Source organism: Gorilla gorilla, chromosome 10, assembly GCF_029281585.2.
Source record: "Gorilla gorilla gorilla isolate KB3781 chromosome 10, NHGRI_mGorGor1-v2.1_pri, whole genome shotgun sequence".
In the NCBI taxonomy this organism is placed as follows: domain Eukaryota; kingdom Metazoa; phylum Chordata; class Mammalia; order Primates; family Hominidae; genus Gorilla; species Gorilla gorilla.
The window spans coordinates 46,864,855-46,892,579 of NC_073234.2; the positions used below are offsets into that span (position 1 = coordinate 46,864,855).

General features: G+C 39.9%; 1 protein-coding gene across 2 annotated transcripts; it reads left to right on the forward strand.

The window, feature by feature from the left end:
- The first annotated feature begins 9,674 nt into the window (after nt 1–9,674).
- Nucleotides 9,675–26,982, forward strand: GTSF1 (gametocyte specific factor 1). 2 transcript variants are annotated; one of them, XM_004053271.5, is made up of 9 exons: nt 9,675–9,764; nt 12,028–12,072; nt 18,091–18,191; nt 19,960–20,086; nt 20,532–20,615; nt 21,081–21,144; nt 22,783–22,877; nt 23,814–23,850; nt 26,788–26,982. In XM_004053271.5, the coding sequence occupies exons 2-8, from the start codon at nt 12,057–12,059 to the stop codon at nt 23,828–23,830; spliced, it is 504 nt and encodes a 167-aa protein (XP_004053319.2). In that variant the 5' UTR covers nt 9,675–9,764; nt 12,028–12,056; the 3' UTR covers nt 23,831–23,850; nt 26,788–26,982. The 2 variants fall into 2 exon arrangements, with proteins under 2 accessions (XP_004053319.2, XP_063549984.1); XM_063693914.1 differs by lacking the exon at nt 9,675–9,764 and adding an exon at nt 10,660–11,162.
- Nucleotides 26,983–27,725: the final 743 nt, after the last annotated feature.

Genomic DNA, 27,725 nt, shown 5'->3' on the forward strand with positions numbered 1-27,725 from the left:
AATCCCAACACTTTGGGAGGCCAGAGTGGGAGGATCACTTGAGGGCAGGAGTTCAAGACCAGCCTGGCCAACATAGCAAGACCCTGTCTCTACAAAAATAAAAATAATTTAAAAATTAGCCAGGCAAGGTGGCACACACCTGTAGTCCCAGCTACTCCAGAGGCTGAGGTGGGAGAATCACTTTAGTCTAGGAGTTGAAGGCTGCAGTAACACTGTACTCCAATCTGGGCACTAGAGAGAGACCCTGCCTCTAAAAAATATTTAAAATTTTTTAAAAAATTTAATTTCTATGACAAGCTTCATTTGATTTTTTAGTTTCTTCCTTGTTTTTATATTTTCATTTGCCAACCAAAAGTCTGGAGGGCTTATTTGCCTATTTCTGTTATTAGTAGGGGAAATCTTGTCATGTGGGCTATAATGCTATTCCATAATGAGGTTCTTCATCTTTCAATTGCTTTTTCTTCAAGTCACTTACTATATGACCGTCAGATTATTCTTCAATCAGTTCTCTACACAAAACTTTCCATGCTTAAAGGATAGCGTTTTATGGAAAGCTGAGACTGGAACATGGCTCCAAATGTACCTTCCTAACTCTGTAACAGGCAACTTACACCCGTCTTAAATATGCCTTATTCTTTTTCACTCTGCTCATTTTTAAATGTCACCCCTTGCCCTTTAATCGTTTAAATTCCTGTTCTAGCCTTTTTTTTTTAATCCAACTCTTATTCCTCACCTCATTTAAACCTTCCCCATCTTCTTCAGTGATTTCTATCATGGCAGTTAAATATAGACAGTTTTCTCCAACCTCAACCATACCACAAACCCTCACGAGAGAAGTCAGAATCATGTGTTGCTTTGTACTTGTTACACCACTAGTCTGCTGCTGTGCGTCTAGTAGATATTGAAATACTTGATGCTTAAACTTAATGCTTAAAAGACCCAATTTATGACAGGCCAAAATCTCTGAAGTCATAATTGTTTTTTTTTATTGCAGCTAGCTAAGCCTTTCAAAATAACTATATGGTTTTTTTTGCTTAGTTTAGTGATTATTTCAGGTGTATTTAGATTTACAATTAAAGGAAGTTATAGACAACTGAATATTTTATGCCCTTAGGAGGCTAATCCTTACTTATTTTCTAGAATAATCTTCTTACTTTATTTATTTTTTTTTTTTTTGAGACAGGTCTTTACCTGTCACCTAGGCTCGAGTGCAATGGGGCAATCTCAGCTCACTTCAACCTCCACCTCCTGGGCTCAAGTAATTCTTCCACTTCAGCCTCCAGAGTAGCTGGAATTACAGGCACACCCCACCACACCTGGCTAATTTTTTGTAGAGACAGGGTTTCACTATGTTGCACAGGCTGGTGGGGTCAAGCAATATACCCTCTTTGGTCTCCAAAAGTGCTGGGATTACAGGCGCAAGCCACTGTACCTGGCCTACTTTCATCTCCTGACTAAGGCCTTACACATATTTTCAATTTTTAAAATTATCCTTTGGTATATCGACACCACATTATAAAAACAAAAAAAAAATTCCCTAAGAATAATGACCCAATATCATCAAATGTCTTTCTTTTTTTTTTTTTTTTTTGAGATGGAGTGTCACTCTGTCACCCAGGCTGGAGTGCAATGGCGCAATCTTGGCTCACTGCAACCTCCGCCTCCCGGGTTGAAGCGATTCTTGTGCCTCAGCCTCCCAAGTAGCTGGGATCACAAGCGTGCATCACCACGCCTGGCTAATTTTTGTATTTTTAGTAGAGACGGGGTTTCACCGTGTTAGTCAGGCTGGGCTCGAACTCCTGACCTCGTGATCCACCCACCTCAGCCTCCCAAAGGGCTGGGATTACAGGCGTGAGCCACCGCGCCCAGCCCATCAAATGTCTTTCTTTATCATATTTTACATATAGAGAATCTTCCCTTAAAAGGCCATACAGTCTTATTTGACGTGACCACAATGATTTTGTTTTTCCAAACAAGGATATTTTTGAGTATGAAAGGGCTCACTATCAATAATTATCCTGGCTGTAATCCCAGTACTTTGGGAGGCCAAGGAGGGTGGATCACCTGAGATCAGGAGTTAGAGACCAGCCTGGCCAACACGGCAAAAGCCTGTCTCTACAAAAAATTAAGAAATTGGCCAGGTGTGGTGGTGTGTGCCTGTAATCCCAGCTACTCGGGAGGCTGAGGCAGGAGAACTGCTTGAACCCGGGAGGCAGAGGTTGCAGTGAGCCAAGATCACACTACTGCACTCCAGCCTGGGTGACAGAGCAAGACTCCATCTTAAAAAAAGTAAAAATAAAAATGATGATACTGGGACAACCAGACTAATCAGGTTGGCCACCCTAGTCTTAAGAGAAAAAAACATCATTTATTAGGCAACTGTGTCATTCAAAATATGGGTGCCAGAGCTACTCAAATCTTTAAGAAATTCTGAGGCCTTCGAAAGAAAGCATAATAGAAGTTAAAACATCACTTTGTGGCTTCTAACATAACATTTGGTCAAAGCTTTGAGAAACACCAAATAAACTTATGGGAAAAAAAAAATAAAAGCACATGCATTTTTTTTTCAGTAGAGTTTAAAAGTAATTGCCTCAAGCCTTCCTAGATTTCCCAAAGCCTAAACTATTCCCCCATGTTCCCATAACAGGAGTCTCATGTCTCCAAATAACCTTTCATTCCACTTTATTATTGTTAAGCTATAGGACACTTGAAGATAGGTATGATCTTGACTATGTAGTCATCCTGTACCTACAAGCAAGATTGCTGAATGTGGAGAATCTATATCTTATCAATGGGGTAAAAAAAGACTCAGTAGTCTGGGCTAAATATTTCTCTCTTTTTTGTCTTTTTTTCTTTACTTCTTGTGGAGAATACCACAAGGTCTCACTATGTTATCCAGGCAGGTTTCAAACTCCTGGGCACAAGCTATCCTCCCACCTCTGCTTCCCTAAGTGTTGGAATTACAGGCGTGAGCCACTGCCACCAAACCTGGGCTAAATATTTCTATCAGAATAAATCAACCTTTCAAAAACTTTGGTAACCAGGTTCTCTTCTCTAAAAAGTTATACTAGCTAAGCATGGTAGCAGGTACCTATGGCCCCACCTACTCAGGAGGCTGAGGAAGGAGGATCACTTGAACCCAGGAGGTCAAGGCTGCAGTGAACTGTGTTAACGCCACTGCACTCCAGCAGCCTCAAGGACAGAGCAAGACCCTGTCTCAAAATAAAATAAAGTAATAAGTTCTATTAAGGTAATTTAAGGCCAGGCACGGTGGCTCATGCCCATAATCGCAGCACTTTGGGAGGCCAAGGCATGAGTATTCCTTGAGCCCAGGAGTTCAAGACCAGCCTGGGCAACATGGCAAGACCCCATCTCTACAAAAAAAAGTTAAAATTAGCCAGGTATGGTGGCAAGTGCCTGTGGTCCCAGCTACACAAGAGACTGAGGTGGGAGGATTGATGGAGCTCAGAAGGTTGAGGCTGCAGTGAGCCGAGATTGTGCCACTGCTGGGCAACACAGTGCGACCCTGTCTCAAAAAAAAAAAATGGCAATTTCAGTTATATTTCTGGAATAGTAAAGAATTTCCAGCTTTAAAGTTTATCCCCTAAAATCAGGTTTTAAGGTTTAAACCCTTACACTCATAGTATGAACTACGAGGGAAAAAATTGCTAAGGCCCGTTACTCATGTCCTAGATATGCACCAAAATATGCACCAAAACATATCCCATTAGTTCCACATCTTTATCTATCCTGTGGTTGGTCCATACTTTACAGGCCTTTTTGCTCTGCCTTTCCAAGTAGCTGCAGTATAAAACAGGCTCAAAAAAACCTAAATATTTTAGTCTCTTTTTCCCCCATGCTCTTCACAAGATAGATGATATCATATAGTTGCTGCAGCACCTGAAAAAATACACCTGTTCTCAAGTCAAATAATCAAGTATCTACTATGTTACTACTTAATTAAGAACTGTAGTGTATTGGGGGAAATAGGGAGATAGATGTTGGTGAAAAGGTATAAATATTCAGTTTAAGATGAATAAGTTCTAGAGACCTAATGTACTGCATGGTAACTATAGTTAATAATAATGTATTACATACTTGAAATTTGCTAAGGAAATAGATCTTAAGTATTCTCACCACACACACAGAAAAAGATAACTGTGTCAGATAATAGATTTGTTAAATAGTTCAATTGTGGAAATCATTACACAAGGTATACTTGGATCAAAACACCATGTTGTACACCTTAAATATATACAATTTAATTGCCAATTGCCTCAACTAAAAAAAAACTGTAGTGGCCATGGTCCATTATTGGGGAACAATGTTGGCAACTATAGTATAGGGCAATGGTTCTCAAACTTTATCGGATATTAAAATTATTTGGAGGGCTTATTAAAACACAGACTGTAGGGCACCTCAGCCCCCAGAGTTTCTGATTCAGTTGGTCTGTAATGGGGCCCAAAATGTGCATTTCCTCAAACCCCAGGTGATGCCGATGCTGCTAGTCTATGCACCACACTTTAAGGGCCACTGGTGTCAGGGACAGTTTCAGTGCTGGGAGGATAGGAGGGTGGAGGAAGATTACAAGAAAATATAAGGATTTGGGGCTGCACGGTGGCTTCTGCCTTTAATGTCAGCACTTCGGGGGGCAAAGGCAGGGGAATGCCTTGAGCTCAGGAGTTCTGGACCAGCCCGGGCAACAGGGCAAAACCCTGTGGAGAGAAGAAAAAAAGAAAGGGAAAGGGGAGGAAGGAAGGAAGGAAGGGAGGGAGGGAGGGAAAAGGAAGGAAAAAGAGAAGAAAAGAAGGAAGGAAGGAAAAATGTAAGGACTAATCCCAAGTAAAGGTTAAAAGAAGGCTTCACAGAGAAAATTAACCTTGGATTTAAACATTTTATATGCCTTAAAATAATAGATCCACAAAACAGCAGTGTTGGAATTTTAGAATTGTTCTACGGAAGACCAGTCCTTTACAGAACTTTTAGTAAGGTTTTTTTAGTATAATTCTGCCCTTCTACCATCTTTTTTTTTTTTTCAACATAATCCATAGGTTCACACCTCCTACCATCTTTTCAACAGTCTTTTAAGAAGTTACCAAAGTGATGCTTATGAACTTTGGCTTACAATTTACATCTTAGATGCCAGCACTAGAAAGAGAGTAAGAGATATTTGTTGCTGAGTCCTGGGGAAAGAACTATATATGTAAAGGAAAAACATAAAGAATAGATTTCTCAGGTATACTGGTAACTATTATAGGCAATGTGGATTACAGAAATACGTAACATTTACATGTTAGAACATAGAATGGCTCTAGGACAAACAAAATATCACTACCAGTTTTTCTTCATTCATCCTGTATTTTGCTTTAGCTTTCTAGAACTGAATGTTGGCTCTTCTGGGCAAGTGCTCATTAGCAACTCTTTTTTAAACATAAATTTATTTTCATTGGCTCTCACTACCTCTCCCTGCTACTTTTCCTGAACAATTGTAACCAACCCCATATTTTTACCCTCCCCTAAAGCAATATTTCCTAATGTATTCTCACTTATTCTCACCAAGAAGAATATCTGTTACCCCATAGAGCCCCTCTTCTTTTTTTTTTTTTTTTTTTTTTTTGACATGGAGTCTTGCTCTGTCACCCAGGCTGGAGTGCAGCTCTGCCTCCCGGGTTCAAGCGATTCTCCTGTTTCATCCTCCTGAGAAGCTGGGACTACAGACAGACACCGCCATACCCGGCTAATTTTTTTTTTCTTTTTTTTGTATTTTTAGTAGAGATGGGGTTTCACTATGTTGACCAGACTGGTCTCAAACTCCCGACCTCAGGTGATCTGCCCATCTCGGCCTCCTAAAGTGCTAGGATTACAGGCGTGAGCCACCATGCCCAGCCGAACCCTCATTTTGAAAGAATTTGCAACTGACTTTATTGAATAATTTTTCCATTTTTAATTATACACTCAACTGCCAAACAGAAATCAAAATTAGATGAGAGAAAAATTAGTAATTAGATGAGAGAACCAGGACTTGATTAATAAAACCTAAGCCAGAAACAAAAAAATATATTTTGGTCTTTTGACGGGCAAAAGTTTTAAGTTTTATTAGGGTTGTCTGAAAACAGAAAGTTTCTAAAGAACCTCAAGGACTACTGGAATGCCTTCAATCCTAAAATCTGAGAAAACTATTTTCCTAACAAAGGTTTTTTTCCAATAACTAAGAGAATAGATCTATTTATTCATTAGTTCAGATATTTTATTTTTACTATTATTAATTCTTTCGTTTTAAATTTTTCTTCTTTGAGACAGAGTCTTACTCTGTCGCCCCGTCTGGAGTACAACGAACTGCAAACTCAGCTCACTGCAGTCTTGACCTCCTGGGCTCAAGGAATCCTCCCACCTCAGCTTCCCGAGTAGCTGTGACTACAGGCACCCACCATCAGGCCTAGCTAATTTTTGTATTTAGAGAAACAGAGTCTCATCATCTTGCCAAGGCTGGTCTCAAACTACTGAGCTCAATCAATCCACCCGCCTCAGCCTCCCAAAGTGCTGAGATTACAGGCATGTGCCATCACACCCAGCCAACTATTATTAATTCTAAGAATATAATCTATAGGAGGCTGGGGGTGGTGGCTCACACCTGTAATCTCAGCAACTCTGGAGGCTGAGGTGGGAGAATCACTTGAGGCCAGCAGTTCAATACCAGCCTGGACAATATAGCGAGATCCCCACCCCCGATCTCTACAAAAAATGTATACACACACACACACACACAACATTTAGAGGTAAATGCTAGTATATACACAGATAGAACCAGCACGGATCAGATTCAGTTTAGGGTATTAATTCCCAATAGCTCCTAGAATGACCCTTGTATAAAATGCCTTGTCTCATTTTTTTTTTCCTTTTCAAATATGATCAACCTGGCTGGAAAACCAGTCTAAAAGAAAGCTAAGCAGGGACCTCAGACGAAGCAGAACATTTATAGTTAGAAAGGAATGAACAAAACACTGAAGAATAGAAAGAACAGATGTGTGGTGCATTTTTATTTCAAAATCACCATTGAAAAACAGGTTTGATTTTTGCTTGTTTGAAAGTTGGTTGGCTTATTCACAGGTGCTAAATGAAACAGCATTATCAGTTGAGGATCCTGTCATTCTGACAAGGCATTACTACTGAATGCAGTGAAGCCTGACTTTGGATTCTGGTTTGGTACCCATTCCCCTATCCTCCCAAGCCCTTAGCTCTTTCTTCCTCAGAAATTTCAATCTGTGGGTATCTGAATAAAATGTATTTATGGGTCACAGTAGCACTGTCAACAATTTCACCAGATTACTGCAATGTAAAGCCTGAAAAAATATTTCATTTCAAATCACACTGGCCCCACCAATCTGCATTAATGATACTGTGATAAAATCAGAGGTTTAGGATTTCATGAAAATTGTTTTAAAATATTTCCTAACAATCTAAAACTGATTTGCCAAAACAACTTTTTCCAAAATGATTAGTGCTAAGCTTGCAATGAAGCTTTCCTTCTTAGCAATTATCTTTCGCAAACCACTTTAACAGTTTGCTCCTCCTTCAAATGAATCATCCAGGCCATGGGTGAATGAATGGCTTTTTTAATTTCAAAACAATGCCTAGGTCAGTTGTTCTCAGCCCTGGCTACACATTAAATTCATCTGGGTAGATTTTTAAAAATAACTATGCCTGGCTCTTTCACATTAATTCGTGTGGGATGGGAAGTTGGCATGGTATGTCTTAAAAGCTCCCCTGATGATTCTAAGGTGCAGACAAGATTAAGAACCACTAGCCTACAAGAATGGCTTGAGCCTGGCTTCCATCAACACTTGGTTCTTTTTAGTGTCTTAATCTGAACTGATGGCTGTGGAGCAAACTCTCTTCTAGTAGGAAAAAAAGGTCGGGGGGAGGGGGTGCGGAGGGAATAACAACAATAGACGCTCACAAATTAATCATGTAAAACGAAAACATCCCTTGCCCGGCGCAGTGGATCACACCTGTAATCTCAGCATTTTGGGAGGCCGAGGCAGGCAGATCACCTGAGGTCAGGAGTTTGAGACCAGCCTGGCCAACATGGTGAAACCCCCGTCTCTACTTAAAAAAAAAAAAAAAAAAAAAAAGCCGGGTGTGGTAGTGCCTGCCTGTAGTTCCAGCTTCTCAGGAGGCTGAGGCAGGAGAATCACTTGAACCCAGGAGGCGGAGGTTGCAGTGAGCCGAGATCATACCACTGCTCTCCAGCATGGGCGACAGAGCGAGACTCCATCTCAAAAAAAAAAGAAAAAGAAAATGCCCCACTGATCCTTTTTACTAAAGCTATATTCAGTTTTTGTCAGGGTAGTCCTCTCAAGTCCTATTTGGGCTCTACACCACTGAAATGCTGTAGAAATCTCAATATTTCACTGCCCAGACTAATCACCCAGACTGCCTCCTACACCTTGAACAGCACAGAATGTTTTGTCACATCTTTTGCTTCTTGGTTTTGAAAAATATTACCACCAGATCTACTTGTAGTGTCAACACCTTCCTTTTTTTGTCTAACCTTCAAAGGCTACAAGTCCCTTTTCTCTATAATGCCTTCCCAGGTCATTTCAGGCGCCATTAATTTTTTTCCTTACAGGAATTTACAGTCTCTACCACTTTTTTTGGCATTTTTTGTACTGCTATTAAACCTTTCATCCACTTTGGGATTCGTTTTTCTAAGCACTTTGGGGACAAGAACTGCAGCTTACACTTTTTTTCCCCAGAACAAAGCCTCACACTACGTTTGGTTTTCCCTTAACAAGTTGTAACCTTCCGGCCTTCTTGTCCTCTCCAACTCTTCATTGAGCTCTCTCCCCAACTCTAAAACTCGCTTTCATCAGGCAGCAACAACCATCATCCTACCAAGCATTCTCAGATAGTTAGTACCTTTTGAATTTTGGGATTTTACAACACATTCTAAACAAGAACAGACAGACACAAAATTCCTGTCCTTGGTGATTGTTTTGTGGCTGCACTGCCTATCTCCTTCATAATTCCTCTTCTCTTCCCTCAAAATCTAAATTACCTTTCTATCTAGACAACTTCCACAAACAAGGCTTCTTTCTAGGCAGCTCCCCACCTCTAACCAGTTCCATCAGTCCCATTCCTTCAGGCGCCTTTTTTTTTTTTTTTTTTTTTTTCTGAGACGGAGTCTCACTCTGCCGCCCAGGCTGGAGTGCAGTGGTGCAATCTCGGCTCACTGCAGCCTCCACCTCCCGGGTTCAAGCAATTCTCCTGCCTCAGCCTCCCAAGTAGCTGGGATTACAGGCGCCCGCCACCACACCCAGCTAATTTTTGTATTTTTAGTAGAGACGAGGTTTCACCATGTTGGCCAGGCTGGTCTTGAACTCCTGAGGTAATCGCAGGTGCCCATTTCTAAGTGCTCATCTGCCTTTTCTAAGATGGCCGCCACAAAACCCGGGGAAAGAAATGCGAGTTCTACCCTCTCAAGGCCACTGTTGTTCTGGGGGCCAGGGGAGGATGGGCCCAAAGATGGGGTGCCCAAGGAGGAGATCCTCGTGGGAAAGGGTCATCAGGGAGCTGACCCGAGGGGCTCACAGGTGAACTCCACAGCTGATCCACCCTGCCCCACACTCAGCCAGAGCCGAGACTCCCAGTCACAGGAAGTGCCGGCCCCTCGCCCCACCTCCCAACGTTAGGCGCCGGAAGTGGCCGTTGCTGGGGCTTGCGTGGGAGGAAGGTGACTGTGAGGAAGGTGTGTGTCCACCGAGGTAAGGAAAGGCATCCCGGGGCGCCTCTAAGCAATTCCTATTTTGCGTACCGGGATACCTTCACCTTCTCATATCCTCTTTTCGCTTTTCTGCTGGTAGCCTTCAGCTTTGTGGGCTCTCAATGCAGCTATTTTGGCTACCAACAGGTTTCGCGGCATTGCCCACTCGAGGGCCTCCTTGGCGCCTTTTCTATGGTTTTTTTTAAGTTAACCACCTCCCCCACTTTCTCTTTTTTAGTCTCATTGATTAAGTCTACTGTGATTTTGTTGTTGTTGTTGTTGTTTAAAGGAAGAAAAATTATTCTTTTACTAAGGCCGGAATTCTGTTAAGCGTTTAACCAGTAGCCGCCGACTACATCCATCCCCTAAACTTGATTGCTTCCGGCGTAGCTTGTCTATTTCACCGTGATCTAGTAGTAGGGAAAAGGTAAAGAATCCCGTTAACAGTTTGATGCGGAAGATACTTAAAACAGACACGGCTAAGTGATGGTACTGTGAATTCCAGTGCCCCTAGTGTACTGTAATTCGTCCTTTTGTCCGGGAAGAATAGGTTGGCTTCCTACAAGCTGCTGAATCTGGTGCTCATCACTTAAAATCAAGAAACATACTTGGTTCTTCCTTCCAAAACTTATTTTTAATGAAAAAGTATGAAGTAACTATGTATAAGTGAAATATATACAAAAAGACGGTGGGGATTTCTTGATCCAAACATAAATATGAAAAATATTTTTAAGACAAATTCACTAATGATTGTCATTAACAAATGGGCTCAGTAGCAAAAAAACTAGAATTCTAGCTGATCACTTGTATTTCCTATCATAGGTTCTAACGCTGCTTATGTCACAGAATGGGGGGAGGGGTGGTGAGGAGTGTAGAATTGTGTGAGGGGCCAAAGAGCATGCTCTAGAGACAGACAATTTTCAGAAGTTTCGTATGGGGATGGTTTTATATAAATTCAGGTTTTTCCCACAATAATAAATGTATTTAGTCTCAGTGCTCAATAGAAGAGATTTCTAATAGAAAAGGATTCAAACTATGAAACCATTTCTCTTTTAATGTTTCACATTCCTGTTACAGATTTGTTCTCTTGTGACTCTGTTATCCATAATATGGACAGTTCTTGAGTCCTAACATTCAGAGGTTTTCCCTCAGTGCATAGAGGGAATGAGTATTAATTGGAGAAGATTAAAGTATTGCCACTTTAGCACTGAAGATTGGGATGAGAGGGGGTGAAACCTCACTAGAAAAAGGGACAATGTTAGTGTGGCCCTTCCTGATCATGTTTAAGAAAAGTCATGAAAATGGTGAACTAGTGTTTCCAAGCATATTGGAAGAGTTAAGTGTATACTGTCTGTCAAAGACTTCCAGCATTTCCAGGTCCTAGAGAGGAACAAGACTGGTAACCTGCCTATCTGTATTTTTAAGAACCCAAGAGGAAAGCTTTATAATAGAACATTATTTCTGTGTTTATGTATAAGGGGTTTTTTGTTTTTTTAAAGACAAGATCTCACTCCATTGTCCAGGCCAGAGTGCAATGGCACGAACCTCATAGCTCCTGGACTTAAGTGATCTGCCTGCCTTTGCCTCCTGAGTAGCTGGGACTACAGGCATGTGCCCCCATGCCTGGCTAAGTTTGTTTTTTTGTTTGTTTGTTTGTTTATTTTTGGGGGGGTTGTTTTGTTTTTTGTAGAGACGTAGTCTTGCTTTGTTGCCAGGCTAGTCTCAAACTCCTGGCTTCGAGTGATCCTCCTGCCTCAGCCTCCCAAAGTGCTAGGATTACAGGTGTGAGCGACCACGCCCGGCCCTCATGCATAAGTTTAAATGACAGTATTCTTGTGGTCTTGACTTGCCCCCTCTAATGTTAAATATTATATTAATATTTATATTATAATCACTATTATATTAATAGTGTCAAACCCTAATAGATGCTAAACAGTGACAGGCACTTAAGTAATAGCACTTAAGGTAGACATCTTATCACCCAAATACAGCTTAAATTTGAACTATAGGAGTCATATTTGGTTTTTCTTAACTATTTGGTAGGCTCTAGAATTTATTCCAAGAATGTGAATTAGGCCATGATGTTAAAATGATTCCAAGAAGAATGCTTTAAAGAGAAGAAAATATTGGGGGGAGTGGGGAGAGTAAAGGTTTCTTATATTGAACTTGGGTAGTTTCAAATCCAGAAGTGACTCCACTTCTTAGGGTTACCTTTTGGTACATTTTATTTCTGATTTCCTGAATCACACTTTTGTTTTTTCCAGCACTTGGATTCAGCTTCTTCATTTCCAACATGGAAGAAACTTACAGTATGTACTCCTTGTTGCTTTTAGAAAATAAGTTAAATCATTTACATATAGTTTTATATCTGACAAGACTTTTAGTGTGCTGGGAAGAAGTCGGACTTCTCAACTGCTAAGGAGGAAAAGTCTGTATGGTATTGCCCAGATTTGAAATAAGATACTTGAAAATTAAGAAAAGAGGTATGAGAAGTCATAAAGCTTTGAAAAGGCCACAGTTAGGACACCTTTGTTAAACTATTAAATGAGGCAGGACTTCACCTTCTTGTAGGTATGACACGGGGATAGTAACTTCTACTTTCTATTTTGAGGAGTAATATATAATAATGTTGATGTACATTAGTTTTTAGGATAAGAAATCTGGGAAGGATTCTTATTTCTCAAGTGATCCAGGAACCTTAGATGGCCCAAGAAATCAAAGCAGAGCCAGCACCTAGAATCATACAAGTGTAGAACCAAAAGGGACTTGAAAAATCATCTATTACAACAGAACCTAGATTAATTAATTTGCCCAAGTTTACATAGTTAGGGACAGAGTCAGAACCAGAGTCTTCTATATTGTTTATACCTAGTACCCTACATGACACCACAGGCTCTGTTCTAGGCTCTGACTAAATTTGAGGAATATCTGAGTTTATGCCCGTGGATAAAACTTGTCAACAGTACCTACTTTTTCTTCCTACTTTGCTGTCTTGTTCAGAATCTCATTATAATTAAAAGTTCCAACTAAAGGATATTTCAGTCCCATTCTACCCTCTAGGAAGAGTCCAGTGGAGAGCTATATCTCCAAAATACAGAAACTACATAGAAATAATCTTTATTAAATATCTAGAACACAGTAGTTCTCAAACTTGTTAACATGCAGCAGAATCACCTGGAAAGCTTGTTGAACCAGATTGCTGGGTCCACCTGCAGAATTTCTGATTCAAAAGGTCTGGTATCTGAAAATTTGCATTTCTAACAAGTTACCAGGGTGATGCTGATCTGAGGACCACACTTGAGAAAAGGGATCCCCTGCCCCTTAATTTTTCTTAAAGTTTTTGTTTTCTTTTTTTGAGACAGAGTCTTGCTCTGTCACCCAGGCTGGAGTGCAGTGGCACAATCTCGGCTCATTGCAACTTCCACCTCCCAGGTTCAAGCAATTCTTATGCCTCAGCCTCCTGAGTAGCTGGGGTTATAGGCGTGTGCCACCATGCCCAGCTAATTTTTGTATTTTTAATAGAGACTGGCCGGGTTTCACCATGTTGGCCAGGCTGGTCTTGAACTCCTGACCTTGTGATCCACCTGCCTTGGCCTCCCAAAGCGCTGGGATTACAGGCGTGAGCCACCACACCTAGCCTTCTTAAAGTGTTTTTACTTAATATATGAAATTCGTGAGCCAGGTGCGGTGGCTCATGCGTGTAATCCCAGCTACTCAGGCAGCTGAGGCAGGAGGATCATTTGAGCCTAGGAGTTAGAGGTTACAGTGAGCTATGATCACACCACTGCACCCCAGGCTGTCTTTTTTTTTTTTTTTTTTTTTGGAGAAGGAGTCTCGCTCTGTCACCCAGGATGGAGTGCAGTGGTATGATCTCAGCTCACTGCAACCTCTGCCTCCTGGGTTCAAGCGATTCTCCTGCCTCAGCTTCCTGAGTAGCTGGTACTACAGGTGCATGCCACAACGCCTGGCTAATTTTTGTATTTTTAGTAGAGATGGGGTTTCGCCATGTGGCCAGGCTGGTCTCGAACTCCTGGCCTCAAGTGATCCACCAACCTCGGCCTCTCAAAGTGCTGGGATTACAAGTATAAGCCACTACGCCTGGCCGACCCTGTCTCTTAAAAAGAAAAAAGAAGGCTGGGCGCGGTGGTTCATGCCCGTAATCCCAACACTTTGGGAGGCCAAGGCAGGTGGATCACAAGGTGAAAAGATCAAGACCATCCTGCCCAACATAGTGAAACCCCATCTCTACTAAAAATACAAAAATTAGCTGGGCCTGGTGGCACTCACCTGTAGTCCCAGCTACTCGGGAGGCTGAGGCAGGAGAATTGCTTGGACCCAAGAGGTGGAGGTTGCAGTGAACCAAGATCACGCCACTGCACTCCAGCCTGGCAACAGACCGAGACTCCGTCTCAAAAAAATTAAAAGAAAGAAGAAGAATGTGAAGTCCCTGTATGGTATATATACACTTATTCTTGGAAGCATACTACTCTCTATTAAATTAGAAAACAACATCTCCCCTTTCTGTCTCTTACTTCTTCGTTACTTTTTTCAGCCACTTTTTTTTTTCTTAAATATCACCTGGGAGTGTGTTGGAAATGGACAATCTCAGCGCTCATCCCAGACCTACTGAATCAGAATCAGCACTTTAACACAGTCCCTAAGTGATGTAACACCTGGAGAGTAAGTTAAAGTTTGAGAAACACTGCCTTAGACTATAGTTTCCCAAATTGACCTAGATTTCCAGCTTAATCTTACAGATTTCTGAACATCTCTGTCTTTTCTCTTTGGACTGTACCTCTTAGCTGATGATACTTTTGTCAGGCCTAGTTCCTTATTTCCATGAAGTTTTCTCCATTTCTCACCATGGGTTCTGGTCCCTACCCAAATCTGAGTAACAGCTGAGTCTGTGCTTTTAGAGGAAGCTTGTCAAATAGACCTACTTTGTTTTCGAAAGTAAATTATATTCCCAGGAAGCCAGACAAAAATTTGTAGAGCAGTTTGATAGTATTTATTACAACTTTTAATGCACAGACACTTCAATGCAATACTCTTAGGTGTTTATCCAAGAGAAATACTCACACATTGGCCGGGCACGGTGGCTCATGCCTGTAATCCCACAACTTTGGGAGGCTGAGGTGGGCAGATCACAGGAGGCTAGGAGTTTGAGACCAGCCTGACCAACATGGCAAAACCCTGCCTCTACTAAAAATACAAAAAATTAAACAGGTGTGCCTGTAATCCCAGCTACTTGGGGGGTGGAGGCACAAGAATCACTTGTACCCAGGAAGCAGAGGTTGCAATGAGCCAAGATCGCACCACTGCACTGTCCAGCCTGGGCAACAGAGCAAGACCCTGTCTCAAAAAAGAAAAGAAATACTCATACATGCAAAAAGAAGAATAAACTAGATTGTTAGTCACAGCATTGTATATAATAGTAAAACCTGGGCCAGGCGCGGTGGCTCACACCTGTAATCCTAGCACTTTGGGAGGCTGAGGCAGGTGGATCACCTGAGGTCAGGAGTTTGAGACCAGCCTGGCCAGTCTCTACTAAAAATACAAAAAAATTAGCCAGGCATGGTGGCGGGTGCCTGTAATCCCAGCTATTTGGGAGGCTGAGGCAGGAGAATCACTTGAACTGGGAAGCAGAGGTTGCAGTGAGCCGAGATTGCGCCATTGCACTCCAGCCTGAGCGACAAGAATGAAACTCCATCTCAAAAAAAAAACAAATCTGGAAACAATGTAAATGTCCATTAATAAGAAAATCAAAAATTTGATACATCCATATGCAGCAGTGAAATATTTCTTATATGTAGTGACTTGGAAGGAACTCCAAGATACATTAAGTGAAAAGAAAAAAAAGCAAGTTGCAAGATAGAAGATAAAGGAAATGGCCGAGTGTGGTGGTTCACACCTGTAATCCCAGCACTTGGGGAGGCCGAGGCAGGTGGATCACCTGAGGTCAGGAGTTCAAGACCAACCTGACCAACATGATGAAACCCTGTCTCTACTAAAAGTACAAAAATTAGCTGAGCTTGGTAGTGGATGCCTGTAATCCCAGCTACTCAAGAGGTTGAGGCAGGAGAACCACATGAACCCAGGCGGTGGAGGTTGCAGTGAGCCAAGATCGTGCAACTGCACTCCAGCCTGGGTAACAGTGAGACTCTGTCTCAAAAAAAAAAAAAAAACCACACAGGAAATTCTGTCACATGTTATAACATGGATAAACCTTGAGGACCTTAGGCTAAGTGAAATAGGCTAGTCACAAAAAGCAAAAGACTATGATTTCACATATATGATGTATCTAGTCAAACTCACCAAAACAAAAAGTAATGGTGGTTGCCAGGAGCTGGGGGCAGTGGGGAATGGAGAGCTGATGGTTAATGGGTATACAGTTTCAGTTTAGTAAAACAAAAAACTTTTGGAGACTAGTTGCACAACAATAGGAATATATTAATGCTTAACACTACTGAACTGTATACTTAAAATTCATTAACATGGTAAATTTTATATGTGTTTTTAATCACAGTTAAAGATTTTTGTCCCAGCTACTCCGGGGGCTGAGGCACAAGAATCGCTCGAACTTGGGAGGTGAAGGTTGCAGTGGGCCGAGATCGCGCCACTTCACTCCAGCCTGGGCAACAGAATAAGACTCTGTCTAAAAAAAAAAAAAAAAAAAAAGATTTTTAAATCAAAAAAATTTTTTTAATCTAGAAAGCCAGGTTAAAGTTGACCTAAAGTGCTGGAGACCAGGAAGTAAAGCATTACAATGAGAAGCTCTCATTATCAACTCTGGTATATGCTACTATATGGGCAGTATAATATATATGAATCATAAGGTACCATCCAGTCTATCAGCTGCTGACATGGCCTAACATTTGCTAGTGATGGGAATGGATTAAATGAGGGGAAACTAACAAGAATTTCATCTGTAAATTCTCCCTGGTTGTCCTGAAGCTTCAGAAATATGAAAACATTGCTGGTCAAGAAGAGCCTGGTTAGCATAATAAGCCTGCCTGTCCTTTAAGACTTTTCCTTCCTATTCATTCTGTCCTTCAAGTCACCTTTCTGGCTCATTTGCATCACGATCATGGTTGGCAATTTATTCCATGTTTACCACTCTTCCAGTGAAACTGTCTGTTTCAATTCCCCACTGGCTTCTGATTTTCCTAGCAGTCTCCTGGTTTATAAGCTTCTTATCAAATGTGAATTGTTTATCTTATTTCACTTTTATCATTGCCTTCAGGGGTGGCAAGAGCAATTTATTAGGTTGCCTCTTGTCTTCATAATATACCAGAATGTGCTTAACCATTTAATTTCCCTTCCTTAACCAGGCTTGTTAAAATTTGGGGCACAGCCTGGGCATCTTGTATAGCCTAAGGGTTGTTTTAAATAGCATTTTATAGGTTAGGGGCTTTCTTTCACACAGTAGTTCCATATGTCTGCAGTTGTCTTAACCTCAGGAGGTTCTGTTTTTGCACATTGTTCTATTTTTTTAGCTGGCTAATGTAGTAGTCACTAGATTAAAGAATTCTCTATTTTGTTCTCACATGTGTTCCAAAATACGAGAAGTAAAAACTACCTGTCTGATAACAGTATTGGTTTCATTTGAGAGGTAATTAGAGTAACCAAGATTGGGAACTACTTATAGGAGTAAGTTAAAGCAGACAGATGAAGAAGAAATCTATCCACTAATATTTTTCAAGCTTCCATAAAACATATAACTGATATAGGGCAGTGCTTACCAACTTTTTTCATGTCACAGGATACTAGTAATAGATGAAGATGCTGTTACTAGTATCTTCATCTAGATACTGGTAATAGCAAGTATTACTATTACTTGCTATTACTACCCCCAACTTGCCTGTGGAAATGGGGGGGTAGGGGATGACTTGAACTAGCTATGGGCCCCCAAATCAGTGTATTAGCACACTAGCAATCCATTTCAACTGCAGCATACTGGTTGGGAGGCTCTGGATAGACTAGCTAGAGAACAGGAATAACCCTGAATTAGCACTTTTAGAAAAGGAAAAGAGGATGACATTTTATTTAACTTTTTGTTTTATAATAAGAGTAACCAGCAACAAAAACAATATGTTCAGTTCAATATGAAACTGAGACTTCACCCTGAGATTTCTGGTTCTGCTGAACTTACTAAGATTCAGAAATATTTTAAATGTGTAGTCACCCTTTTTTTTAATCCAAGTTTTCTTTAGACTATATTGTTCTATTATTACAGAGTCTCTTGAAAAAATCCAGTGTGCCTGGAATGCTGTAGTTTTACAAGGGCCTGTTATCGTTTTACCTACTGAAACACTTCTGTCTTTCAGCCGACTCCCTGGACCCTGAGAAGCTATTGCAATGCCCCTATGACAAAAACCATCAAATCAGGGCTTGCAGGTTTCCTTATCATCTTATCAAGTGCAGAAAGGTAGGGTCATAATTTGCCCTCTAACACCCTCCTGAGTTCTTTTAAAAGGCCGTATTTTATAAATATCAAATAATTTTATCATGTTTTAATTGATTGCCAGAATTGTTTGGGGAATCTACCTCTCTTAAATACCAACATTTATAGAAAGGCATTTGTTCATTCCTTAGGATAAATTTTTTCTTGTTTTGGTTTTCTTCCCATTAACTAGTGACAAAGAACCCTTTATAAACAGCATCTCTAGAGTCTTCTCACCCTTTGTAAAACAGACTAATTTTGGCTAACAATGAGAAATCCTGCCTATCTTGTAAATTTGATGTATTCATCAGCCTAACAATGATTGAGTGCTATAACTCACTTTTTCTGATTATTTTGTGTAGAAATTTTAGAGCTTGAACAGCTAGAAGTTAGCCCAAGAAAAATTATTCCTAAAAATAACTGTATCTCCAAGTTTCAACAATAAACATCTTTAAAAAAATAATAAATAAGGATTTTTTTTCTGGTCACTCTTGTATAGACTTAGCTGATATAAACTACTTTCATGCTACCTTAATTGAGACATTTTGACAATGTTGTTAGAATTCTGATACAGAAGCCAAAATTCTGCTAGAATTTATGCTTGGAAAACAATTGAGGTATTTAATCCAAACTGCATACAATTCAGCTTTAACATCCTTTAAAAAGTGCTTGTAATCCTGGAAACATCATGTATCTTTGTTATTTCTCCAGCTCCTTTTAATCTCGAGAGCAAGGATCCCTTAACATTAAACCTGGACAGTATGGATCAGCAGATACCACTACAACATTGTCCCCTCTAGGCTCTCAAACATTTCCCAAATGGAGCCAAGTGGTAAAAAAGACACTATCATAACTCCCTTCTTCTAATGTTCTTAATCTTTGGCCACAAAACCTTTGTATTGAATGCCTGATACCACTTATGAAAATGACGGCGATGCCTGCAAGTTTCTCACACCTATATATTTTTCCAGCCTTCTCCCTACTTCATATTATTTTTACTTTTCCGAGTTTCATTTATGACATATCTTTTTTTTCCTAATAAATTTCTTAATTGCTGGTATATTTGCCATAGGATATAGGTGATACTAAACCCTTTGTTTTGTTTTAAAATAAGGAACTTGGTCAGCAAAGTAGACTCTTATCATTTGGGTTTTTCCTTAGTGAAATAGCTGAAATGAAGGTCAAATTGTTCAGAGATTCATTTCAGGCATCATTACATTAAGTAAGCGTCACTGTGTTAATCTGAAAAATTATTGGTTTGCCTCTTCTGCAGCTCCCCTCCAACAGCTATTTTCCAGCACTATTGTATTGCAATAGCAGGGACACTACTGCAATGCAGACTAAGAGTGTATTTTAGTGTTACTATTCATCTTGAATATCAGCTTTCAAAGACATCCAGAGAGCTCTCTCATTACGGGCTGTGCTGCCTGAATCATGTGACTCAGAAATAAATGGGGGAAAGATGTCGTTCAAATACCCAATCCTAAATTCATTGTTTAGCTAACAATATCTGTGTTGTCAGTCTCTACAATCATAACAAAAAGACTTATGTTTTGATGATTTTGAAGTAATTGTCTATAAAAACAATAAATAATTCCCTCTTAGTTTTTTACTCTGAGTTTACTTGTTATAGTTAAGCCAGAGGTTTATTGAGGAATTTTAGGGGAGGCATTTGTAGAATAAGGCTTAGCTACTCCCTGTTGACTTTAGTAGATCCAGAGAACTGACAGATCCCTTAATTTTGGTTCCACAGAATCATCCTGATGTTGCAAGCAAATTGGCTACTTGTCCCTTCAATGCTCGCCATCAGGTTCCTCGAGCTGAAATTAGTCATCATATCTCAAGCTGTGATGACAGAAGTTGTATTGAGCAAGATGTTGGTAAGACTTAGTATCTAAAATATTTCAGTACTGGAGGGTAGCTCCTTCAGATTTGTATTATGCTAGATTGTCAGCTTGATTTTTGGCTTTCAGTGTTTCAGAAGAACAATACTTTTCCACCTTTGAGATTTGTATCATGGCAGCAATAGGTTGTCAGATTGTACGTGTCATACTGTTTTCTCTCCTGAACAGCCTGGTTCATTTTACTAATAATTCATCTAAAAATAAATATTTTATTGCCATAAATATGGTAAACATTTTTGTTTCTGCTTTTCTTTCTTCTGTCAGCAAAGAGATAAGATCCCTCTTTTAGCTTTTATACTATCCATTTTTCAGAAATAAAGACCCAACAGGCTACCCTTGCAACCTTTTAAGCTACTAGCCCTTTTGAACACAATAACTTGGCAATATCCCCCTCTTATATCCAGTCTTTATTGTCTTGCAGTCAACCAAACCAGGAGCCTTAGACAAGAGACTCTGGCTGAGAGCACTTGGCAGTGCCCTCCTTGCGATGAAGACTGGGATAAAGGTGAGCTGCCTCCACATCTTTTTCTTCACAATGTCTAAATCTCAAGTCATTTGCTTAAGACAGAAGGAAGATTTTCCTTTTTTATGAACATACCATGTTGTTCAGAATGCCTTATTATTTTTATTGGGCCCCAAAACGAGCACATTTGTATCGCTGTGCAGACACGTGGAACAGCCAATCCCTCTTGATTGGAAAAAGCACTTCTTTACATCTGTTTTTTTCCATAAATTGTGTTGTACCATCTGTGTTTGTTAGTAGGCACGTTTATTATTATTTATGTTGCTTGTGTTTATATTCTTCAATTAAATTCTTGCTACTGTGTCACTTAGGCAGGACACTTGATCAATTTTTACTTGCTTCTGCAAAACTTAGGTGTATTATTTCCCATCTTATAAATTCAACCAACATGAACTGCTGGTGTCTTATCTAGTAGTACCACAAACTATGTTTTGCTTCCTTTAACAGATTTGTGGGAGCAGACCAGCACCCCATTTGTCTGGGGCACAACTCACTACTCTGACAACAACAGGTAAATGAAATAGTCTTATCCCAGCATTGCCTCCCAAAATCAGCGTGTTCTGTTACCAAGAGAAGCCACCGGAGCATGAATTGACCACTTTCTTTAACAATGTTCCTTGATGGTAGTTTAGTCTAGATATTGTTTTGGCATTTTTTCATATTTATTCCTTGATTCAAAAAGGTCATGTGCTTTGTGCCAATCATAAGGGATACAAAAATACATTATCGTTTAGCAAGGGAAACAGTAGCCCCAGACTTTCATGTGTCTTAGTTATGTTTTTTGCTAGGTTTACATTATTTTAATGCTTTGAAAAAATTCTCCCACTATACCACTTGGATCATTTTTACTTTAGGTAACTAGTGTATAGGAAAAAGCAGTCTTAAAAATTCTTTATTTGAGATTGGAAAATCCAGAGTATCTATTAGGAAGGAATATGCATCTCTTCTTCCCACTGATTTTGTGTCTAATTTATTTTTTTAGAGACAGGGGCTCTGTCAACCACGCTGGAGTGTAATGGCATGATCATGGCTCACTGCAGGCTCTGCCTCCTGGGCTCGAGCAATCCCCCTGGGCCTCTCAAATAGCAAGAACTATAGGGATCCACCACCACACCTAGCTAATTCTTTATTTTTGCCCAGGCTGGTCTCAAACTTCTGGCCTCAAGTGATCCTCCCCCCTCTGCCTCCCAAAGTGTTGCTCATGCCCAGCTCTAATTGAAAACTAGATGATTTCTGGCCAGGCACAGAGTAGCTCATACCTGGAGGCCAAGGTGGGAGGATCGCTGAGGCCAGGAGTTCAAGATCAACATGAGCAACATAGTAAGATCCTGTCTCTACAAAAAAATTTTTAAAAACAGAATAAGCTGGGCATGGTGGTGGATGCCTATAGTCTCAGCTACTTGGGAAGTTGAGACCAGAGGATCATTTAAGCCCAGGAGGTCGAGGCTGCAGTGAGCCATGATCATGCCACTGCACTCCAGCCTGGGTGACAGAAAGAGTCCTTGTCCAAAATAAAATAAAAATGAATGAAACTATTTCTCATTAACACCAATACTTAAACCTTGGAAGATCAAGTTTCAAACCCAAATGAGAATATTTCTGGTTTAGGAAATGAAGGAATAAGATGCTAGACTTCACTTTTTTCCCCAAACAGAATGCTTGTCAAATTTTTACTTTTTAACTACTGAGGTCAGTAAATAATTTTAAGTGTATACTATTTTATGTGCACTAAGATAGAAAAACTTAAAATGAATTCCATTGGCTACAACTTTTAATTTTACCTCAGTTGAAGATTTGCTGCTTTTGGTTTGGTTGCCTTAGCACTTTATTTTATCTCTTATGTTTATTGAGTGAGTTGATGAGCCTGTCATACAGCTGAAGAGTAGATGGCATTGCTGTTTATCTCAATTTCTAGAAAATGAAAATGGTTAGACCCATCTTAATGTCTATACAGAACAGGGAGCTTTCCAGAGAAGTAAGTGGTAATCATTCTAATTGCCAGAATGTTTTGATGGAAATGTGTTTACATTTCAGATGAATGTAGGTTGTTGTTTTTCCCCAAATTACAAAAAACACATTTTGATTATCTTACGTGTGCCTGCTTGAATGATACTGATCTGCCGACATAGCCAAATTCATCTTTTTGCAGCCCTGCAAGCAACATAGTTACAGAACATAAGAATAACCTGGCTTCAGGCATGCGAGTTCCCAAATCTCTGCCGTATGTTCTGCCATGGAAAAACAGTAAGTGAAATAGAGACAAAATAGTTTTACTCTTTTCATTGTGCTAAATACAGTTGATCTTGATTATTCAGATGCGTTCAGTCTGAACACCTTGCATTTCCATGACCCTTAAAGTGAGTGCCTCCTTAAATGTTATGCCCTAAGCACCTTACTCAGTTCACCCTACTGACCGTGGTTAGGAGCAAGAAATTATGAACAGGAAAGTATAAGATCATAGAAGCCAAAAGAATATTTTCAAAATGGGGTGACCACTGACGTCAAATACCATAAGAAAATTTGGGAGCCAATAAAAAGGTTAATGATTTGGGCTAGGAGGAAGTGATCCCTGATTTCTTTCAAGGCATAATATCAGTAGGGAATTGGGATCAGAAATTGGATTGTGAGGGCCTAAAAGGAAATGAGCAGAGAGAAAATGAAAGTCGTAAGTCATAAGAACCAGCATAAAGAATGGTATTCAGATGTCCTCCCCAGACTTCAGAGGTCATGCTGGGTAAACAAGTACTAAATTTATATCATATTACCATCATAATGAAATTTCCACATAGAGAACACCCAAGATACTGTCATTTTTACTTAATACAAACTTTCTTTTCCAATGTTGCCCCTAGATTCAGATTCTCTTGATTTCAGTCTGTGCTACTGTTTGAGCTAATTTTTAGGTGGCTAGAGGATTCACTTTAAAACATTTCTCCCTGGATACTTGCATTTCCCAAAAAATGAAGTCACCAAATTATATGTCAAAAGGCTTGGTAGGTAAAGGTCTATTTTCTTTTCCCATGCTCTTGAATGAAATCTGATTACTAATATTAAATTCTTCTACTTTTATATTATAATTCAGTATACACAGGAATAAGTCATTTGTGTTTAGTAAGAATAGGGGATGGAGTGAATTTCAATTGACATGGTGTATTTATTTTGAAATATTTCTACTTGTAGATGGAAATGCACAGTAACTGAATACCTATCTCATCAAGTAAGTGTTTCAGTTTTATTTCACTGTCTCTTCAGATGGTAGCAAGATTTAACTGGACATAAAGCAATTTGGGTCCAATTTTCTTTCAGATTATGGTAGCAAATTAAAGCTTTGTGTGTGCATGTGTTTTTTAAGTATATAGCCTCTGTTATGGCTTTACACTCTAATGAATAGGCATTTACTGGTTAAATTAGAATTCTGTTAACATGCCAATTTGTTTTCTCTAACATTAGTACACATTGCCTTTTTTTTTTTATCAAAGTTGCATTCTAGATCTATCATGCCTCTTTTAATGGACTGAGATTAATCATTGAGCTGTGCTTCACTGCTCTGCAATTCATTCCCTGTGCAGTACAGTTTAATACTCATCCAAAAATTCATACTTTTTTTAATGAGCACTTAAAAGTTTTGGGTTTCTGGCCGGGTGCAGTGGCTCACGCCTGTAATCCCAGCACGGAGAGACCAAGGCGGGCAGACCACTTGAGGTCAGGAGTTTGAGACCAGCCTGGCCAACATGGTGAAACCCTGTCTCTACTAAAAATTCAAAAATTAGCTGGGTGTGGTGGTGCACGCCTGTAATCCCAGCAACTCGGGAGGCTGAGGCAGGAGAATCGCCTGAACTGGGAGGCAGAGGTTGCAGTGAGCCGAGATCATGCCACTGCACTCCAGTCTGGGCCACAGAGTAAGATTATGTCCCAAAAATAAAATAAAATAAAATGTAAAAAATAAAAGTTTTGGGTTTCTAAGAGTTTTACACTGTCGATCTTATCTGAGTATTTGATTTAGCAGAACTTCACAAAATCTATGTGAAGAGACCAAAATCTCTCTCACTTTTCACAGATGAAGCCTTTCCTTTAGGTTACCCTATGTGCCTGTGGCAGAGCCAAGTTTGATCCTTCAAATGTCGTCTTGGCTGAGGTTGCCCAGATACATTGCTTCTGGCAAAGGGAATGTTATAAAGGCTGAAAATGGGATTATATCCCAACTGTTTTGCAGTTAGTAGGCCCTCAGTGAATATTTATTGAATTAATGAATAATTGGCCTCTTGCATTCCAGTCTGTTCACTCTCTCTGAACAGTGAAACAGATAAATCTGTGAGTTAGTTTCATTTTGTAGTAAAACTGATGTTTCTTCTGGTAAGAAGCAGAAAAGAGATGCTAAAAGTTAACATCCCTTAGCTATAGACAATAATACTTATAGTTGCTTCTAGGTACCAGCCATTTTTCGTAGTAGATTCTGACATCAAATTGTTAAATACATTTGAAAGCCAGAAAATGGGATTTGGTCCCAGAAGGAAAAGAGATACACCAGCACTGGGGTACATCGGGAAAGCATACATTGAGTATGGTGGTATGCACCTATCATCCCAGCTACTTGAGAGGCTGAGACAGGAGGATCACTTGAGCCCAGGAGATCAAGGATATAGTGTACCATGACTGTGCCTGTGAATAGCCACTGTACTCCAGCCTTAGCAACATAGTGAGACCTCGTGTCTTAAACAAAAGCAGGGAGGGCTGGGCACAGTGGCTCACACCTGTAATCCCAACACTTTGGGAGACCAAGACAGGGGGATTGCTTGAGCCCAGGAGTTTAAGACCAGCCTAGGCAACATAGTGAGACCTGTCTCTAAAAAAAGGGGTTGGAAGAGAAGCATACATTGAACAGACCTGGATAAATGGTGAATTTTGAATTCCTCTCTGATATGCTATACAAGGTGTCTGGCGATCAAACAATATGAATAGCTGTCTAGTAAAAATGGCTACTCTAAGATGAAAATCTAGGAGAAATTTCTGTGTCTATAACTTAAGACCAGACCCTTCTCTCCTTTGGGACTTAACTCTTTATGGTTAAACTCCTTACACACTAAAAATTTATTTTTCTGTGTAACTCCTGAGGAATCAGAAAAATAACTAGATTAGATAAGAATCCTTAAGCAGCCACAGACATTATCCTCTTAATAAAAATGAAGTTTTGGGTTTTTGTTTGTTTGTTTGTTTTTTGTTTTTGAGATGGAGTCTGGCTCCTGTCACACAGGCTGGAGTGCAGTGGCGCAATCTCGGCTCACTGCAACCTCCACCTCCCGGGTTCAAGCGATTCTCCTACCTCAGCCTCCCAAATAGCTGGGATTACAGGTGTGTGCCACCACGCCCGGCTAATTTTTGTATTTTTAGTAGAGATGGTGTTTCACCATGTTGGCCAGGCCAGTCTCGAACTCCTGACCTCAGGTGTTCCACCCGCCTTGGCCTCCAAATAGCTAGGATTACAGGCAGGAGCCACCACACCCGGCCATTAAGTATTATTTTCAATGCCTGTTGTTGCAGAATTCTCTAGTTTCTTTGGAAGGATACAAAGAAATAAAAGATATGACTATGCCCTTAAGGAACTTAAGTGTGAGTGAAATGTTTTTGAATATACATACATGACAAGGGTTTGTTCACTTAGCATTTAATGTGTTTTATCCTATTTATGTTTTTATCAACACCTCCACTTTTTACTAGATAAGTACCTCAGAAGCAGGTAGTATCATACCAATTCTTGTCCCCTAATTTACATTGTAAAAGCTTAAAAACTATTTTTGAACTAATGAGTAAATACAGTATGTGAGAAAAAGATCAAGATAATTGGAGTTAATCCAGAATTGTATGAATGAATCAATTTCCTGATATTCTCCTCACTTGTAAAACTCTTGACACAGAAGTGCACATCGATTTCTGTATAGAATGTTTTTAATTCAATTAACAAATTTCTCTGTGCTCAATGGTAGTAAAGAGTTAAAGATCAGAAGGTACTTGGTGTTCTGCCATCAACAACAGCAGATTCCTCCAGCAGAACAAGATAATTTAATTGGGTTATAGTTGTGTGGCCCATTGTCAGATGTAGTTGGTGCTTTTTTCATTGAAAAAAACTAAGAACTTTTTTTTCTCCATTTACTTGCAGATGCCAGACCCTAGAAGACTCTTGCTTCTTCCTTCTACCAGTGGGTTCTCATTTTCCTCCTAATCTAATTATAGAATGGTAAACTCTCTGTGACTTTCCAAACTGACAAGCACACTTTTTTCCTCCCCCCTTGAATCCTCATTTAATGCAAGAACCCTCATACTCAGAAGCTTCCAAATAAACCTTTGATACAGATTGCTTAATAGTTTGGTCAAGTACCTGCAGCCCCAAGATCAGAGATCATGTCCAATTCCACATTAATGAACCATAATGATTTAAAGTTTTCTTAAAGGATCTAAGTGAAATAGACAGGAAACTTGGGTTAGAAAAGGTAACTGTGTATTTGTGTTCTCTGACACACATGGACCAAATTCCTTTTAGTGTTTGTAGCAATGGACTTTTTCTGATCAGTGCATCTGTTTATCCATTCTCTAAGATACTGATAACATTTATAAAGCAAAATACTCCATTCTTATTTATAGTCTTTAGGACATCTTACTGCCTATTTCCAACCTAGGGTAGTTTTATTCATCTCCCCACATTCCAGCTAGAAATTGTACTAGCGGTCAATCTAAGTGTGGATTATGTAGGAATTAAGATTGGAATGGAGGGGAGGAAGTATACCTGTGGAGAAGGGATGGGCTTTCCACCTGTGTGTGAAATTTGATTAAGCTTCGGAGTTTAAATGTGTGAAGGCCCTGCTGACTGCCCTGGGATATGTGTGTAACGACTTAGATTTCTGAAACACCCAAAGCTCTGGCTATCCTAGCATCTTGTGGATTCTTATAAGGAGACTTTATAATCTCCCCAGACCAGTTTTTTGTTTGTTTGGATTATTTTTGAGTTTTGTTTTTGTTTTTTTGTTTTTGAGATGGAGTTTCACTCTTGGTCCTAAGGCTGGAGTGCAATGGTGCGACCTTGGCCCACTGTAACCTCTG